General features: G+C 36.7%; 1 protein-coding gene across 3 annotated transcripts in view; it reads right to left on the reverse strand.

Moving 5' to 3' along the window:
• hhat (hedgehog acyltransferase) overlaps positions 1-21,290 on the reverse strand; it is a 287,098-nt gene that overhangs the window by 188,246 nt on the left and 77,562 nt on the right. For all 3 annotated transcript variants that reach the window (XM_039738569.1, XM_039738567.1, XM_039738568.1), the window contains one exon: positions 16,309-16,480. In XM_039738569.1, coding sequence (XP_039594503.1) covers positions 16,309-16,480 — 172 coding nt within the window. The remainder of the gene's footprint in view (positions 1-16,308; positions 16,481-21,290) is intronic.

Consider the following 21,290-nt stretch of genomic DNA (forward strand, 5'->3'; position numbering starts at 1 on the left):
GCCTCCTAAAATCCACCACCAATTCCTTGGTCTTGCTGGTATTCAGTTGTAGGTGGTTTGAGTCGCACCATTTAACAAAGTCTTTGATTAACTTTCTGTACTCCTCCTCCTGCCCACTCCTGATGCAGCCCACAATAGCAGTGTCATCAGCAAACTTTTGCACGTGGCAGGACTCCGAGTCATATTGGAAGTCTGATGTATATAGATTGAACAGGACTGGAGAAAGTACAGTCCCCTGCGGTGCTCCTGTGTTGCTGACCACAATGTCAGACCTGCAGTTCCCAAGACGCACATATTGAGGTCTGTCTGTAAGATAGTCCACGATCCATGCCACCAGGTATGAATCTCCTCCCATCTCTGTCAGCTTGTCCCTAAGAAGCAGAGGTTGGATGGTGTTGAAGGCGCTACAGAAGTCCAAAAACATAATTCTTACAGCACCACTGCCTCTGTCCAAGTGGGATAGGGATCGGTGTAGCATATAGATGATGGCATCTTCCGCTCCCACCTTCTCCTGGTATGCGAAGTGCACAGGGTCAAGGGCATGGCGGACCTGTGGCCTCAGGTTGTGAAGCAGCAGCCACTCCATGGCATATGACGTCAGAGCAACAGGCCGAAGTCATTCAGCTCACTAGGACGTGATACCTTTGGGACAGGGGTGATACAAGATGTTTTCCAAAGCCTCAGGACTCTCCTTTGTTCCAGGTCCAACAGAATGTTTAGATGTTTGTTTTTATGGTGCAAGCAGACCAACAAGTTTTCATATTGCAAATAGGTATGGCATGCTGTAAAAGTACAATGACAATGTTCAAAACACTGTTTTCTACAACAGCAGCCATGTGCTGCTCAAACATACTCAGCAATAAAGAGTGCACTGCCAGGTAGTGCAGCTCCCTCTCTCTCGATAGCTTGTGTTGGATTTACAAATTTCTTAATGAAATGTAAATATTCCAACAAAATCTCTAATTTCTTTGCATTTTTAGACTCTTTCTTGGACATGTTTCCCATTAATTTTTGAACTACAGGTAAGTCATGTAGAGCTGAAGTGCATTTGGTATGTAGGCGTGGTTAGAGCGCAACTGCCATCGGATTTGATAAGTGAATATTACAAATAGCTATGTCAAATTATCTTATTAGTGCCATACGTCGCATGTTTAATGGTGAATTCTGTCAGCAAATTTTACAAGTCTGATGCTTTTGCTGCATTATAGAATCTACAGACTTTTTAGGCCAAGTTTTATAGGAAGATACATGTTTGTTGCCTGGATGATTTTAATGATTTCAAAACACCAAAGGCATGAAGAACTTTGACATGTTGAGCAAGAAAATGGTTAGGGATTGTGACACCGATGGTCTCATTCCTTGTCCAGGTGTAGTTAATAATCTTAGATAACATATAGACTACTATATTTTTGTTTAAAAACACAGACAACATGCCTCTGCTTTTGCCAGTCATCCACACTAGACTGGCTTTTTCAACCCATGAAAATGAATCCTTCTGAAAACACTCTCTAGAGTTTTATACTTTTAAAAACACCAGCATGGCATTTCAGTGTCAACGGGTGAAAGCAAATACTGTATTTCTGAAAAAAGCAGACACAATTGCAGTCTGGTTGGTAAGTGCTTATAACATGGCTCTTCCCCAATTGTATCCTGTTCATTACATTTCATTCTCTGACTTGTCACCCGTCGCAGAAGAAAAAACATATTCCAACAAAGCAAGCACAGAAGAGCTGCTTTCCACAGCGCTTGTTGTGTTGCTTAGCAAAATGGATCTAAATTACGTTTTCTCCAATTTTTAGGGAAAAAGAGAGATTACTCGTACCACATGATACAATAGACTGTCGTGTTTCTGTACCAGCACGGAGTTCTGAAAGCTGGTATCAACACAAAAGTAAAAATTTTAGTACCGATACAAAACTAGGCAGATAATTATGTAATAAATGTTTTCAGTCTTTAAATATGGATGAAAATACTTTTGTAAACAATTTGAAAATGCTAGTGTGGACAGGGACAGTTTTTGTTTCAAAACACCTTTTTTAAAAATAAATGTAGCAGTGTAGACTAAGCCTGTGTCACTCTGCCTTCAAACAAGTGACATCAAAGCAGTGAATGCTGCACCTTCAGGTTCACAAACAGTTTTCACAAACAAAAGTTATTAAATTGTTAGTTTGCAAATTGTCATTTCCATCCTAGAATTTACTATGTGGGCACCAATCAGTCTGTCTGGTCTATAGATGTATTGCTACAAACCATAAAGGAGGTCACTTATTTAAATTTCTTGATTGTTTTTTTGTTATGCAGGCAGTGTGGTATTGTAGGTAAAGCTTTGGACCTTAACCCCGGAGGTGTTGGGTTCAAATCCTGCTACTGAAACCAAGCGACCAAGGGCAAGTCACTTCACCTGCTCCATATTTCCCTTTGACTCCTCCAAAAAGATACAATTTATCATTGACTGGTAATTCTAAATTGATATCACACGAGTTTAAGAGTGCAGGTGTGTGAGTGGGTACTGCAATGGGCTGTGTAGTTTTAATATACAGTATATGTCTATTTGCTGTAAAATCATTTTTATTGTCCTGTAAAGCATAATAATAAATTGAATTAAACTGTTTTCCATGAAAGATATTAACTGAAGCTCTAGTTGTTCACTCCTCTGCTATCAACTGGCCTTTTCTTTTGATAGGTGAATGTTCTTATACGATTTCCAATAACGTTTATTGTTTTCTGGGTTATTAATTTATTTTCCTAGACAGAGCAGAATATACAGTACATGTAAATACTACATGATACATACTTTGCTGCTGCTCTGTTATGTCTTTAAATCTAAGTAACTGCTCTGAGCCTATCCATAGCAAAGAATGGTATATAAAAATGAAACAAAACAACAAACAAAATTATTAAAATGTTGTGATATACATGTTATAACATTTTTAAGCTTGTTTTATGTTAATGACCATGCACAGACGATACAACTCTTAAGTAAATGTCCTTATTCAATATCAGTGACTCTTTTTAAACTCTATACATTATTTTATGTTAAATGAGTCCTTTCAGCTCCTCTATATCCACTTCAATTCAGTCTTGTCATGTTTAACCTCTCTTCATTTGTTTCCACTTCATTAAGTGCTCATTTAAAATGAAACTGTTCTTAAGTGGGTCCAAGCTCCAAGATTAGCCTCAGATATGAGAGTTTTACATTATTCAACTTAACTTCACAATTTTGTTTAGATTTTGTTTTGTATGCCGAATCTACATTCACATGACACACGTGAAACTTTTATGACCATGGGTATCTGAAAGACATCCTCCATATAAGATAATACATCACAATTTTTTCTTATTACAATTGCGGTAAACTGTTGCATGGAAAATGAAGCATATAAACCCAGCCTATACAAATGGTGGCCCACGGGCCAATGCAGCCCAGAGGAAACATCCTAGTGACCTGGCATGTGGTCCCGCCAGGCTCCAGACTGTGACTAAAATGGTCACAAATGCAACCAAAAATAGACATTGGCGTTTACCATTTCTACTTAGTTCACCAGTGGAAAATGAAATCACTGAAGCTTTAAACTAAGCATAATGTGACAGATGAAAAGGGCCTTTTTTTTTTTCTTTTATTGTTGAGCGGATGTGCCTTTAATATATGGGCTCCCTCTTTGGATACGAGTCACATTCCACTTAAGTCTGGTTTATACACTCACATATCCGCGCTGGGTGTAAGGGACTTACGGCAAAAGTGATGTCAAGCTTAGAGACGTCTGTGAGAAAATATTTTGCGGCTGATGGGACGGCCATGTATTTCAAATGGAGAATTTCAACAAGAAGCTGGTTACACTTGTGTCAGAATAATGAACGAAGGGATGAATATGATGTAAATGGTCAACAAAACAAACTTATGGAATGCAAAACATCTGAAATGAATTCAGTTGTCCCGTCTGATTTGGCGCAGGCTCATTAAGGTGTGATTGTCACGGATCTCGTGTTCACACACATCTTTGCATGCCATTTCTATTTTGATTTAACACATGCTCCATGCAAAATACCGGCCTGTCCGTCAGTAAACATGCATGTTAGTTGTTACTTCAGTCATTTTGGTGTGCACATTACATGTTCTAATAGCCAATAAATACTTCAACAGGAGCTCATCAACAAATAAAATGAGGAAAAAATATTTAGTAAAAATAATAATAATAGTAATAATTATAATTAATTGCTTGACAGCCAATAACTCAGTACAAAGACAAATCATTAAAATAAATGTACTAATCTACTTTCACGCCACATATGGTACCTTGCACTTAAACATTTACCCAGGTAGTTTTTGGGTGAAAAAAACAGGAAAAAAACCAACAACTTCCAAGGCTTTGTTGGGGAACTCAAATTTCTCCTCTGTGATAGAAGTTATTAAAAATGTGTGAATGAAATAGTTTTAGTTCTACAGAGGAAAAAAGAAAACCTTGCCTGTCATGACCATCCTTTTAAATTGGGGGTAGATCTCATTTTCACAGCAGGCATCATTATTCTATAAAACTTTTTGTTCCTTTATATTACATGTACAGTTAGTCAAGGCAGATTAAAACGGATCAAACTGTGAACACTGTAGTTAAAATGATGCACAGTGTCTTTAATAAGCCTGTCGGGCAGTCATCTCAACATAACCAACTGACTAACAAATAGCTCTTACACCTATACTTGTACAGATACCCATATCAAGTGCAAACAATATCTTTTTTTTTTGTCTTGGCTGCTCTCAATTGCCTACTCAAAATGTTTCTGGCAGTGAAATTTCTTTAAACCCTCTCCCAGGATAACTTCCAACTTGGATCCAGAATCACTTTTGGGTGTGCCAGAGCCAAGTTCTTTGTCCATTTGAACAACACCAACAACAAATTTAATGATTTTTAAGCAACTCATATTACCCATACAATATCTATTGGCAATGCAACCAACATAATATGCACTGTTGAAAACAACTGTTAACCAAAGAATGCCTACAATATACCCAGTGCTTAGAGAATTACTGGACAGATATCAACCACCCCTGTAGTCCTAGCATTGTAGAGCTCGAGTCACAGAAATGGTTCCAGTCACACCAAATACTTCCAACACCACCACTGAGGAAATTAACTTACAGTTCATCAAAGTGCTCTTTCTACCTCTTAATAATATTCCCTAATCAGGTTCATTGGTTCACTACCCTTAAAAACAACAGCCTGAGTGATATCCCTTCCACATGGAATAGCCATTACTAGAAGGCACTAGATATCCTTAATAAGTAATTTAGCTCTAAGAGCATGCAGCATAACTATAAACATGATCACTGACCTTTGGCCGAATATATTCTGATACCAAGTATAGAAATGAGCAGCCCTGAGTTTGAAAAGAGTAAGATATTTTTTTAATTTTACTACTGCTAGCAAAATATACTCAAGCAAAAATGTTACAAATCGCTGCCATTTGCTATCCATACGCATCTAAGGATCAACGTCTGGGCTCATCAGTGGTAAGCACTACCTCCGAAACACGAGGGGGTGCAGTTGCTGATGTTATTGGTTCTACTTCCTCCCACAGCTCTGAGAAGACAGCCAATAAGGACAACTGTTTCCACCTCTTCCAGTCCCACTGGAAGACACACCCAGAAAATGGCATCTCATTTGGCAAAGAACAAACCAGCGGACGGAACTCCCTCCTAAGTTTTGACCACTCTTCAGAGCTACTCAGCTCAACAACTGCTCTTTCTTGTTCTTGCTTGCACCATCGTGCATTTGTTTAATTTGCACCACTGACATTGTTATTAAAAGGGACAACCTGGTTGGTGCCCCAGCATTTATTCTGGATTTGTTCGTTCTCTCACTCAATCACACAGTATATTACAGAATTAAGCAATAATCTAGAGTGGAGATCATAATAGATGTTAACTAAAATGACACATAATGTATGAGCAGAACTCTGTAGATCATTCTTGCAACTAGTGATCACGTTTAAAACATAAATTACACACACAAGATCTCTGAATCATTTAAGAGAATAATAACATCACACACTGAATGCCAAGACACAATGTCAAGACGACCTTGGAAATGGAGGACGTGAGATACAACATCAAAATGTTGATTTACTCTTTATGACATTGAGAAGCTCAATTAAAGCATATATAACTCACATATTAAGCTACTGTCAATACTTCTAAAAGACAATTTTTCTAAAAGAAAGTTGAGATAACAGTCAGCTTTCAAATATAATATACAAAACTCTGTTACTGTAATAAAACAATAATGAAAACTAACAAAAGATAAATTCATAAAATCACTTTGATATCAATCATTTCAGCAGAAGGATAACTGACCGAGCTACTTTCTCATAAATAGAACAGCATTCCATTAAATGTTTAATGTATGCTTTTAAAGAAATGAGTAAAACAAAAAAGTATTAAAGTCAATCTCACTCAAGCCCAGATTTCACACAACAATAAAACACAATGGAATATTTATTTCCTGAATCTTGAGTTAGATCTATAAAAACAAAGCACTGTTTTACATTCAAAAACTGAAACTCAGTACTCTACTTTTAGAAATCTTCACACCACAACAATTAAAGGTTGTTTGAACCCTGTTGTCTGCTAAAACAGCCTTAAGGAAAAAGTACTTAATTTCAGAAGTTGATCTTTTTTTTTCTAATATAAAAGGTGTGCTTTTTATTATTTTATTTTAAAAAATAAATAAAAAAGGTCTCAGTGGGTGGTTTACAACTCTAGCCAGAAGTGCACCAGACCAAATACAAAACAAAACCATTATTAGCTGGCTGACGCCTTTATTCAAGGTGACTTACAACTACAATTAGTTATATTTCCTTTGTTTTTCCAATTGGAGCACAGGCAGGTCAAGTGATTTATTCACGGTCACATTGTGTCAAGTAGCGGGATTTTAATCCCAGTTTCAGGGTGTGAAGTCCAAAGCCTTTCCCCAGTATGCTGCACTGCCTCAATTGCCTTTCACTTTGAACTTTGCAATCAACATTTAGATAGATTATTATCTGACAAAAGGTTCTTCTAGTTTAGCTCATTTTAAGCCTTTTGCTGTTCACAGTTCTGCCTAAATGACTCTCTGATCAGCAGCAAAAAGTGGAGCAAGGGTGTGAAATACAGATGCAAGATTAGTTAACAGGCAAAGTCACAGGTGAAAAAGATAAATCAAGACAAGGTGTGGTATGTAGTGAATGTGAGTAGGTATGAAACAAGTTGGACCTTCACATGCACGCAACTGTATCTAGTAGCAGATAATGTAATCAATAATAGTGGTAGTCACCACATTGGATCTTGCTTCATTATAGAGGAGATAAAGAGATAACAAAAGATTATTCATTTTTAATAGTTTCCTACACAATCCTGATAAAAGAATGGAGGCTTGGCATTCATTATCTGACTGTAATGAGCACTTCTACAACTGTTCCTGAATCCAAGCATCCATCCAGTTCACATGCAGTTCAGTGTAGCAGATGGAGGAGGGAGACCTTACACACATTCACAGTTAAGTGTAAGGTGTGGGAGCAATGGCAGCACTAACAGTTGCTGCAAGTAAACACTGAGGTAAGACTCAAATGGAGCAGCTTTTTGGCTTGTTTACACTGGCAATAGCACAAGTTGCTCCATTTGTTAATACCAAAATAAAATTTATTTAGTGTTTCAATGCTCTGAATAAGAAGGAACATTTTAATACAACATGTACTGTGTTAACAGAGGGGTGTAATCGCTGAAACACGCACCAAGGAGGACAAATAAAACAGCATATTTCATTATTAAATACAAAGCTGCAAATTCAATTTGTGTTACTGACAAAAAAAAAGACATTTTTTCACTCTGCGTTCATACCTTTATATCTTTTTTAAAAAAAGTAACATCTAATGTCTCGTTTTCTGTATTCAAAACTTTTTAAAATAGAAAGACAGGTATGTCTAACATCTCATTTCCAAATAAAATATTTTTTACAGTTTAAGAAGAACTGTTTTTTTTCACAGGCATGCTCAAGCTTGGGTTACAGAGTTGCACGAGAGACAGTAGAGGAGTCCAGGTTTTCAAAGAAAATACAGGTACTTCATTCAAAACAGGAGCTGTTAGGAGCCGTAGCACGGGCAATCATCCTGCTTTAGCGCCTATCTTCAGATTACAAGAACACCAGCGGCTCAGAATCACAACTGTGGCAGACACGGTCTTGAGAAGACAGATCAGGAGAGTGTGAGGAAGAGCAGATAAAAGCCAGATGTCAAATATTAAACATGGTGTTACAAGCACGGTACGTGGTAACCCTGATCCTGCAGAGGACAAACAATTGCTTTACCACTGGTTTACTGTTTATCAGATGCAACAGAGCAGCTACAGAGTTGTCCTTGCACCACTGCTGTTAAACATGACAAATTGCTGGCAGGCACGGTCACAATACTATACATATTTTCCCCATATTCTTTATAACAAAATTTCTCTTGTAACAAAATATTTTTATGGTCCCGTGAGTTTTGCTATAATGGGATTTCACCTGCATTTATATTTTATATTGTATTTGACTATGCACTGGACTGACCTTATACATGATAAACTTACTGCGGTAAATAACATTCGAGCTATAACGCGTCTTTATGTGATCCAAATAAATAACATTCGAGCTATAGAGCGCGTTTACTGTATGTGAAAAACTGAATCACATAAAGACTTGCTACAGCTCGAATGTTATTTATTTGGAGACGCGCTATAGCTCTAATGTTATTTATTTTGATCACATAAAGAAGCACTATAGCTCTAATTTTATTTATTTGGATCACATAGATGCGCTACAGCTCGAATGTTATTTATTTGAAGATGCGCTACAGCTCGAATGTTATTTGGCACGGACATGCTCAAAAAATACACATGTAATGCCACAAAAAGTGCATGCAGACACTTCATTTCGCTAGCATTGGTAAGAGAATGTATCGTGATACACTGCAGAGCTATAGCGTGTCCTTATGTGAAAACAGCAGTGTGTCAGATTAGGTGCATAGGGAAGGATCCTGAACACGACTGAGAGAATGAAAAGTGAAAAAAAAAAAAAGCTAACCTTTACAGGTATCATACATTACACAGGCTGTCACAGACTGAAATCAAATGTATGTTTTTATTCTAAAATAGCAAGAATAAAAGCAGTTTATTTCTCAAAACGGAGTCGTGAGGGATCGAACTCGTGACCTTTTGATTACCAGTCAGCAGCTGATACCTTTACACCACCGCGCCAGTTATAGTGAATATACGTCAGTATGGCTTGCTAAGGCGGCTTTTTTTTCTGCAGTTACACTTTAGAATAAAAGCGCAATTGTTCTCTTATATTTGTACCTTTTGTGAAAGTGTTTCTTTGATATTTAGACTTCAGGCTTCATACATTATATAGTTTATGCCTACATTTTGTCATTTACTAGTAGAATATGAAAAACGTTTCTGTTTTAAAAATGTGTTTACACAGATTACTGTAGAAATGGAGCACACATGTGTGTTCCAAACAACTATCTATTATTTCCACTCTAAAACTCCACTTCACTCCCAGAAAATCAATCAAGGCACAAGCTGGTAGAGGTTTATGCACGTTCTAAGTCGGTGGGGGTATGGAATAGCCGGCTGCTTGCTGCCTGATTTTATCAGCACATTTAGATTACAAAAGACGCTTCTGGAGAGCTGTGAACGGTTTTAAGAAGCGATTTAAGGTGGGACGGATCTACGAGTTTTTTCGTAGGCTCTGGTAATTCTAGTGTTAAACCAACACTGAGCCTCAGTGCCTCCAACAAAACTACATCTCTGCTACTCACCCGACAAGGTCTGTTCCACCAGCAGAGATACCTGCTGAGAAGTGGAGTCATCCTTAAAATTGGCTTGCGCCCCATCCACCTTAACTGGTCACTGATGGGGACCCCACTGCCCCTCCTCCACTCACAAGCATTTGTTAGATGATCTTCAGACTCCTTTGGTCACTTGTAGTGCTGAATGGTCAGCAGGAGTGACCTTGCCCTGCGAGTACCATCCACTCACTCCACTCAGAGCCTCTTCCCAACTGCTTGCCTACACACTATTGCACCAGCCCGATCCCACTACTGTCCCTCTCTTTTTTACTCTTTCTTTCCCATTTAACTTTTGATCTCTTTTTTCCACCATTTTCTCTTGATCTCTCTTTCAACTCAGGCTCCCTTTATCTCCATGGTCAGAAACCGGGTGAACTGTACACATCTGCATGGAATGCAGGTCCAGCCAATCATCCCATCAATACCACCAGGGCCACTCATGCACCTACATTCAAGTGGTATGATATCTAAGAAGTTCAAAAACAGAATTAAATATTTCTCACTTGGACATTAAAAGTTCTTCAAACAAGACACACACAAACACACATTCATTCACACACACACACACACACACACACACACACAGACAGGCATACATACAAACCGTTTATATGTACATGTATATTTACACACACACACAGTATATGATATATGTTTAGAAAACCTCATATGCATGATACCTGCATCTAGGATTCACACTTCACAGATGACTACCTTCAAATATCATACATGCATGCATACATTTACTTATTGGGCTGACACCTTTATCCAAGGTGACTTACAACATTTATAATACAAATGGTTACATTTTCTTCGGTTTTCCACTTGGAGCACAGGCAAGTCAAGTGACTTGCTCATGGTCACACAGCATCAGTAGTGGGACCTGAACCTACAGCCTCAGGATTGAAGCTCAAAGCCATAACTACTACACCACACTGCCTGCCTATCATGAAGCTAAACAATATTCAAAATTCAAATAAAAAAAAAATTCTGCTTACAGGGCTGGTCAGGCTATAGTGAGTTATTTATGCCAATACTATGTTACATCACAGGGTAAATTAGCCCTTACCATTCTGGCAATATACAATTATATAAAACTATGTCAGGAACCACCTGGACCAAACCTTTATAAGGACTTGGAAAATCTAGAAAACCTTGCTAAACCCTCGTTAAATCCAGTGAGTAGCAGCCACAGCCAAGCTTGTCAGAATTTTCAAACTAAACCTCCGTCCTTTGATTTACTTAGATATATTCAACAATCTATGTCTTATTTTCCTTTCCATAGGCCAAAATGGTTAACAATGTAAAATCAACTATTAAAACCATATTCTATTTGGTGCCTTTTTTACTGTGACTTTTACCTTTAACAGCACTTCCATTAGATATGGAATAGCTTCCATACAAGCCCTGGGTCCACTGTGTTCACCACACCACTTACTATGCATTTACCTCCTTATCAGACATGACAAATCTTTAGTACACATTACAAAACCAGTAATAACCCACATATATCGTCTTTGTTTGCCGTCCACTGCTTCACTGAATGGTTATTACTGTAATCTTCCTATTATACATGTTAGACGTACCAGATAACATATAAAGAGAATGGTTGCTAAAGGACAGCCTTGACTGACCAGAACCTTAAATGATATTGCCTTGCCTAAAGCTTCAATAATTTTGATTATACTTATTAGAAATGTGTTTGCAGTATGTGTCCAGAAAATGAACTTCTCAGAGAAATAAGCATTATCCTGCATTTTATCAGTCAGTCATTTCAGGCATTGCACAAATTTGGTCATTTTTAATTATCTTGTAAAATACTGGTCTTATTTTATTTGGGAAAACATTTGCCAATACTTTATAATTCTTGCATAATGCTATTACAGATCTCCAATTCATTATACTCTAGCTACCTTCTTGCTTTGGTATTACTGCTATTACAGCAGATTACACTATACTATAGATGACATTATTTTCCCTTCAAATATTTCATTAAATACCTTAAAAATATCTTAAGCATCCAAAATGTCAAGATATAATTCATTAAGGACCACCTGGTTTTATTATACACTCCATATGTATCCTTCAAGTCTCTCTCTCTCTAATATATATATATATATATATATATATATATATATATATACACATACATACACACACTGTATATTCTAGTTTATAATCTTATAATTTTCATTATCTTTTTTACAATTTTACACGACGTCTTCCCTGTTTTTCCAGTGTTGTTTTTTTAAAACAACTTCTGTCTTTCTCATTTCAGAGATGGCAAATATACACCACTGATCCATTTATTATTTCACTTACACTTCTATACATCTCCCATAATTCACAGGCTTACTTAGACAATCACAATTTCTAAATTATTTATTAAACACAATAACTTCTGCATTTCAGCTTTGATTTGTTCTAACAAAATACGCCAAACTCTTTCCTCAACTTTCTGCAGATTTCTGGTAATTCATTAATATATCTGGATTAACTTTCTCTACTGAGGAGAAAATTACTCTTTATTTTAAACTTAATATTTAGTGTGGTAATTCTTAATCAGTCATTATTATTATGATTATTTGTTCTCTTATCCTTTCCCTCCACTATTGCCTTTAAAATTCATGTTCCCCTTTTACTTCCTTTTTACATTTACAATGGTGTCCTTTGGCCAGAGAAAAAGTATTTACTAATTTCTTCTATTCTTTTAGTATGACCCACAATAAGACAGGGATTCCTGTGTTCTTCTTCTAGACTTTTAAATATACTAAGATATGATTTCTTTGCTGTCTGAGTAGCTTGCATTTTCTCATTTGACTTCTCCCTTCCTAGTTTTGTCGTTTACCTTCCCCTGCTTCTTCTTTCTCCTTTCCTGTTTATTTTAGTATAGGCATTTCCTTATTTCTGTCAGTATCCTTACTGTATTTTCTATCAAGTTTTCTTCTAATCTTGTCCTACCTTACATCCTTCACCAGTTTTTCCTTTCTACCATTTGATTAATACTACTGATTCCTTCCTTAATCTTGTTTTGGTTTATACTTCCCCTTTTGATACTGATTTTAATGATACCTGCCGTTTCTTGTGTTATACTCTGAAGGCCCAACTTCCCTATGTCTAAACCACTTTCTTCTTTAACAAACTGTTCTTTTGTTACTTACATGAATATCTGCTTGTCTACTGGCAGTGGCCATCATGGGCATCACGAGTTTAAGTATTTCCCATGGATGTACCCCACATGCACACACACTGAATCATATGGAAGCTTTTTTCCAATGCCCAAAAAATAAAGTGATTATATTATTTCACAAAGATATTGAATGCTACTGATGTTATCACTGTACATGCAAGTGCCATAGTAGTCTAGTGACAGCTAGTGAGAGAGTGGTTGAGCACAAGTGTAATGAACAAGCAAGTGACAAAAACTGAACACACATTATAGGCATAAATCTAATTTTAATCATGTTAAAGTTTTATAAGTTTAGTAGAGATGTCTCAATATAGGCAGAGTGGTAGCGCAAGGCTGTAATTCTTGCTGCCCAGCACCAAGGTCTGCCTGAGGTATGCACAATCTACACATGAATTTTTGGATTGATTGTGTTTAACTGTGAACAATTACCTATTTTAATACTGAATGCCAGAAATGTGTCCATATTTTTCAATTACAAAAAATATTTAGTCCTTCCTTGATCTAAGGTAATCTACATACATTCCCTTTTTTTCTCGGTACACAACTATGAGTGACATTTCTTCAGTGATTACTGTCCAGTAACAGAGAGCAATTCACATGGACAGTAGGTATCAGAATTCAATAATGCTAATGACAGCTCCTAGAGAGAATTATTCTTTTGGAAAGGTATTTATTTGTGTAAACCATGCCCTGGGGTTGCTGCAGTAGAAGACAAGTAGTGGGGTGAAACATTTAGCTGGTCTCCTTTAAAAATGGCTGCATCTCACAAACAGGTTTTCTTTCTTCTTTTTTCCTTCCTGAAAGGACATGGATACACTGTTCTGTAATGTGTGTGCAATCTCAAGAACAGATCAGTACTCAGTAACACTTGGCTTAAGAAATATTAAGTATTCGATAATGTCATGTCTCACCCAGAATTCTTCCCCTGGGTATGGTTCAAATTCATGTTTAATGTCTGTTTTTGATTCATTTTTGATTCCTTGATTTACGAGTGATCTTGTTAATGTTACTTTTCATATGTGCCTTATTCTGTATTTTTGATTTTGTTTATCTATGTAAGCTGCTGCATTATGTTCCATTTGCTTTCTTGGTGATCCCACCAAAAGCGGCGCCACCTGCCAATCGTCACCAGGAACTGCCCTTTACCCTATAAATCAGGAGGGTCACCCTCAGTTCCTGGATATTAACTCTTTGAGGGCTGAATATTTTTTCCAAAAAACACAGTTTCTGAAAAGCAATGGTTTCACACAGAAATCAACATTAAATGTCTGTTGCTGCATGCTGTGGCTGCCAGTTTGCCAAGAATGTCCGGCAGGCTTGCTGCCAGGTTGTCTTTGCGTGAATGGGGCAACAGCAGGAATTACGGTCGCAGTGCATTGCAATCTGGTTTCTACCTCTTACCATTGTTAAGTGGCAGTCTTCCTGGCGAACACTGCTGTAGGTGTGTCAACAACATGAACCTGTTCAGCACCATGATTAGCTGGGGATCAGTCAGCTGAAGCTGGAACCTCACATTCATTTTCGATCACTTGTATCAAAATTGAAGTCCGGCAAGTCCAGTTCAGAGATAATAGGCAAAACTTCATCCATGCAGTATTTTGCTTTATGCATTCGCTTTGATCTCTCTCCTTTTTGTCAGTGCCATTTTCGCCATTGTTTGCACCGTGCTACTCGCACGAGTGCAGGAAATCTCGGTCAAACCAATGAAGCTAACTTTCCTTCTAGCAACGAGAGTCCAACTAAAAGATAATGGTTGGTTTTGTCACAGTTTACAGTTGATTACCATCGTCAACTCCTCCTTTTGACAGAAGTTGACATCAGCCCTGAAAGAGTTAATTTTGAATAGGACTGACAAGTTTACTTGTGTTTATTTGATTCATTGGATTTCTAGATTTTTGACCCTCTGCTCTGTATTTTGACGATTCTTTGAATATCTGTATTGAGACATATTTGCATTGGATTGCCTTTGGTGTTACAGGCAACACCTTTTTTGCCTTGTGTTTTCCTATGGAGCTTAATTCTTGTTACAAGCAGTTTTGTGAAGAATACATGTTTTTATTTATAAAGACTGTGTTTGTCCTATTACTAGTCAGGGTTTGATGGTAATATTCCCCTCTAGTGGACATTTTTGGAAGTGTTTTCGGGATTCCTTGTTTATAGTCAGTGACTGGTGCTGTTTACCTCCATTTTAAAGTGCAGGAGCAGATCCAGGATCTCAGCAGTGATTTGCTTTCTCATTATTAAAATACTCCACACATTTGTTAAATATTTGATATGCTGCTGATCTCAAATGTTCAAGTGAATTAAAGTAGCTGTGTTTCCCACTTAAATGATTTTTTAGAGCAGGATGAATAAACTGCTCCTAATACACCTTAAATCTCTATGTAGTTGTATGTAATATGTTTACATGTTTCCAAATGTTCTAATTAGTACATTGAAACAAAAATACCGCAAATAACTTTAGATTTACATTCAATGAGTGTACTATTGTAGATATTTTGTAACAGTTCTGCTATTTTGAGAATTTAAAAGTATCTAATATCATAACACTTTACAGAATTATGTCCACAAATAATTAAAATTAGGAAAAGCGGATAAAATGTTAATATTTGATCTGTAAACGACTATCAAAGTGTGATCTGTATATATAATATCTTAGAAATTACATTTGCATAAGTAGAAGCTAAATGGTTTTGCAGTCCATTGTCAGGCAGAATATGTGTGATATAAAGAAGACTATGGTATTCTGAAATCTCTTGCAATTGTATGGCTATCATAGGAATTAAATTATGCACCATCCATCAAAGTCATTGCTATAGTTGAGCTAAATATAACTATTCCTAAGATTTCAGTTTAGTTGAAGGATCATTTTAACAGTACTATCCAGCAGTGACAATCTGTTCATCATGTCTGCATTTATCCTGTAGTTATGTGTGCATAACTTTATGCATATATAATTCACATTCAACTGCAGTGAGACATGCTGATAGAATGTAAAATACAATAACATTAATAAAAAATGTTTGATAAATTTACTTTTTTGTATGCAGTCATATTTATACTTGTAAATAAAATATATTATAAATCCAATCACAGTTATGAGATTAACTTAGTAAAATATTTTATGTTTAACAAAACACTTTCTACCCTACATTTTAAATTTTTGACATGCAAAACACAATCTAAAGAGAGATTAACAAAAGCATACCAAACATTACATTTAAATTAAAATATTAATTCTTTAATATAAAATTACTAACCTAATGTCCATAATGAAACAACTTCCAGGAGTGGCTCATTGCTTAAGATTGCATGTATATACAGGAAGTGAATCATGCATTCTGCAAGTAGCCACCAGATGAAGATCCGTGCAATTGTCCAAACAATCATGCCAAATGTAATCTTTGTTGAGCTTGTTTTCTCCTTCTGTATCTGCATATTAAAATGTAAAGTATGAATTCATATGACATATAAGATGAGACAAAGTTTACCAGATGTTGCTAAGAGTCAAATTATTACCTAACTCCATTCTCCAGTTTTGCCACATGTCTATATGATTGGGGTCTTTCTTGCTAATGCAGAATACTTAACTCCTAAGTTTGCTCAGGCCACTAAGATGTCCTCTGCTAGAATCCACAGTGCACCAAGACCATCTGTTGTATGAAAATCAATATGATCAGGTGCTATAAGTTTATCTCTACCTGATTATATCTATAGAACTAATCTAACCATTTTTCAATATGTTTTTATAATCTTTTTACCATATTGTTCCATAACACTGACCAATAGAACAAAAGAGTTCACATCTAAAATTGCCTAAATCATTTATTTGAACTGAAATATGAAGCTGAAGGAGACAATATTATGGTTTTTTGAAAACAATTTTACAAAAGGACTAAACAACTATGTGGATCCAACAAAATCAGTTAAATATTGATCAAGAAAAAAGAAAAAAAAAATACAATTCACTCCTACAGAATCTGTCAAGCAGTCTGCCTAATTTTTTATCTTTCAATTCTATAACTAAAATCATATAATTTAAGGTCAGTTGACTATGCATTAAATTTAAAACCATTAAAAGCTAGATACTTGAAATAAATGAAAATGTTTTTCTCAAGACAATTCTGGTTTTCCTTAAAATGTCAAAGATGTGGTCCTTTTTTCTACTGCACTGCAGGAGAAATGGGTAAAATAAAAAAGAAGCAGCTTTATAAAATTAAAAGGCGATTCTGCTTATTCGATGTATTTATCTTTTGAAGAAATTTGTAAGCAGCTCATCAATTTTAAAGAAGGTGCTTTCTTCAATAAATCTTACCAGTTTTCATCCTCCAACTTAATGCTGGTACTTAATGTAATATAATAAGGAGTGCTAATAAAATAATATAAAATAATAAAATAACATAAAATAATAAGGAGTGAATGAATCTTATTCTTTTGAATAATAACAACAAAAACATAATAATTTTGGGTTTTTTTTCCCCCATGTGTTTTGGAATTAATTAAGTGCTTATAATAAAAGTTTTGTTAAAATCAGAAAATGCTTAACACTATGCATGGTGACTTAGTACGCTATTATATGTTCAGCTCTGGGTGTACTTGATTTATGATTTATTCCCACCCGCCATCTTTTATTCATATCGTAATTCAAGCATAATTATGCTGTGCAAATATGATTACAAAATTATGTTATATAACATGTGTTTTGTTAACACAATAGCACATTAAATTACTCCGTCTCAATTCATGTTTTTTCTGTGTGGGGTTTACATACTCTCTCCATGTTCAAATATTTGTCCTTTGGGAATTACAAGTTCCTCTTAATGCCCGATAACAAGCTGCTAGATTAATTAGTATTCTAAATAGATGCAGTGTGAGTGTACTCCGATTTGACTGGTGCCTCTGCTGAACTAGTTTCTTTCTACCTTATACCTCTTCCTATAGGAACAGGCTCCAGCTTCATGCACACAATGTTTTGGAAACTGATTTCTGAACGAGGAAAGAAGTTATGATTGTTAAAGCAGCAACTGAGAACTCTCTGAATAACTCTGGAAAATGTATTGTATTCACTTAAAATTAAATGCAGAATTCATGAGTAAGATCATCAAGCTATAAGATACAGTGGATTCAGAAAGCATTCGGATGCCTCCACTGTTTCATATTTTGTTATGTTGCAGACTTTTGCTAAAATAGTTTAAAATTATAAGTTCTATATCATATAACTCACTACCCCAGAATAACATAATAAAGTGGAAAAAAAAGATTTAGAATTTTTGCAAATTTATTAAAAATATCCCTTTGACACAAGTATCCAGACCCTTTGCTATGACACTTAATACCTGACTCAGGTGCATCCCATTCTATTTATCACCATTGAGATGTTTCTACACCTTGTCTGGAGTTAATCTGTGGTCAGTTTAGTTGATTAGAAAAGATTAGGAAAGGCACACATTGCTGTAGAGGTCAGAGACAGGACTGCGTTGTGGCACAGGTTTGAAGGAGGCTACAAAAAGAATCCTGCAGCACTGAGGTTCCCAAGAGCACATTTGCCTTCATGATTCATAATTCTTAAATGGAAAGTCTGGAACAACCAGGACTCTTAAAGAGCTGGCCACCCAGAAACACTAAATAAAGAGTTATGGTAAGAGAAGTAACCAAGAACACAATTGTCACTCTGGCTCAGCTCCACAGAAGCTATGTAAAAAATGGAGAAACCTCCAGTAGGTTAATCATCACTACAGTATTCCACCTATCTGGGCTTTATGACTGAATGATAATAACTCTCCTTTAGTTAAAAAAAATAAATAAATAAAACATATGGAGGCCTACTTGGAGTTTGCAAAAAGGGGGCTAAAAGCCTCCCAGACTGTGAAAAAGAAGATTATCTGGTCTGATGAAGCCAAGATTAAGTCATGTCTGGAGGAAACCAGGCACAGCTCATTACCTCTGCAATACCATACCAGTGGTAAAGACTGGTGGTGGCAACATCATGCTGTGGGGTTGTTTTTCCGTGGCAGGGACTCAAAAACTAAGACAGGGTAGAGGGAAACCTGAACGAAGCAAAGTAAAGAGATATGCTTAAAGAAAACCTACTCCAAAAGCACTCTGGACTTCAAACTGGGCTAAAGGTTCACCTTCCAACAAGAAATTGATCCTAAGCACAAAGCAAAAACAACATCGGAGTGGGTTAGGAATCAACTTTGGGAATGTCCATGAGTTGTCCAGCAAGAGCCCGAACTGAACCCAATCCTATATCTCTGGAGAGACTTGAAAACAGCTGTCCAGTCACTGGCTCAATTCAACCAGACAGAGATTAAGAGGATCTGCAAAATAGAATGGCAGAAAATTCCCAAATCCAGGTGTACAAAGCTTGTCACATCATAAGCTGTAATCGCTGCTAAAGGTGCTCCAACTAAGTACAAAGTAAAGAGCCACAATACTTGTGTCAATGGGATATTTTAGTTTTTTTGTTTTTAAGAAATCTACACAGGTTTCTAAAGTCCAGCTTTCACTTTGTTATTCTGGTGTACTGAATGTTGCTTGATGTGGGGAAAAATTAATTTAAACGATTTTAGCACAAGGCTGCAATATATCAAAATGTGAAAAAAGAGAAATGGTCTGAATATATTCTGAATCCAGTGTATTTCTATAAAGTTGAACTGCCAAGCTCCTATAAATTAAAAACCGATGTTTTTGATGTCAGACAGACCACTGCTAAAACATCACACTGCAAGCACAAAATGTGTCAACCTGTCACAAACATTTTGATGCATACTGTTACCAACCTGACTTGTAAAACCAGGTTTTTTTCATCTGCCTATCAAGCCAGCAGCATCAGTCAAATATAAAAACACGGCATACAACTTTCACTGCATTGGCACAACTCTACTAACAACGTTATCAATCTCATATTGTATAACCTCTTGTTTGCATATAAATCCTACACTACTATGCATTTAAAGCAAATGTAGACCAGGAACAGTAAGACATACAAGACAAGCAATTTAAGAAGAAGACAGACTTGTAAATAATGAGTACACTAAACAACAAAGCAATAAACACAATCTTAAGTATTTAACCAAACAGAAGCTGTCACATCAGCACTCGAACACACAGCAAGCAAGAAATGTTGCTGACAGTTGTCCTGCATTAGCTCCCTTATTCAGATTAAAAGAACAGATAGCCTCCTTCATCGAGCAGGTTCATTCTGGAGGAGAGAATGCCAAAAGTGAGCACTAGGCTGGGTCAGTGACCAGTTTTAAACTTTCCCCTCATCAACCATCAGGCGACAGACACGTTACACGGTGAGATTGGGAACTTACAGCTGAACCAGCAGGAGACAATCAATTCCTGCCCGTTTTAACACAGTTTCAGCACAGTTGTGGGGGTACTGGGGGTTTCACAATATTCAGTATACGAAGTCCACAATCATTTCTTTAGTTTTCTTGACTTTGATGCTAAGGTTGCTGTCCTTACACCAAGTCTCCAATTTAGCCACTACCATCCCGCATGCTGACTCATCACTATGAGTGACAAGTCCTACCACGGCTGTGTCATTTGCAAATTTCACTATGTGATAGTTTGGATAGTGAGATATGTAGTCATAGATCAACAGAGTATACAGCAGGGCACTTAAACGTACCCCTGGAGGGAGGAGAATTATGGTAGAAGATATAATACCATAGATTCTGACAGACTGGGGCCTGTTTGTTAGAAAGTCCAAAATCCAGTTTCAAAGTTGTGAGTTAAATCCAAATAGTGAGAGTTTGCTCACCAATGTTTTGAGGGATGATGATGTTAAAGGCAGAGCTGAAATCCAGGAAGAGTAACCAAACAAAGCAGCCCTTCCTTTCCAGGTGGGCGAGAGCCAGATGAATCACAGAAGTGGAGCAGTTCTTCCAATAAGCTAATTGATGGGAGTCCACCGTCATATCGATGGTTGTTTTCTTCTCCTCCATTACCACCCTCTCAAAGCACTTTGAGATTACAGGCGTGAGAGCCACCGGGCATTAGTCATTCAAACAAGACACTGTGGATCATTTTGGGACTGGAATGATAAAAGAGGTCTTAAGGCATGCTGGTACAGATGTATGGGACAATGAGATGTTAAAAATACCTGTCAGCACCTCTGTTAGCTGGTGAGCGCAGTCCTTTAAGACCCTACCTGGGATCTTATCTGGGCCTGCAGGTTTACAGGGATTAACCATTAACAGGGTCCTCTTTACATCTACTACTGACAATGTGA

This window comes from Polypterus senegalus, chromosome 16 (genome assembly GCF_016835505.1).
Source record: "Polypterus senegalus isolate Bchr_013 chromosome 16, ASM1683550v1, whole genome shotgun sequence".
In the NCBI taxonomy this organism is placed as follows: Eukaryota; Metazoa; Chordata; class Cladistia; order Polypteriformes; family Polypteridae; genus Polypterus; species Polypterus senegalus.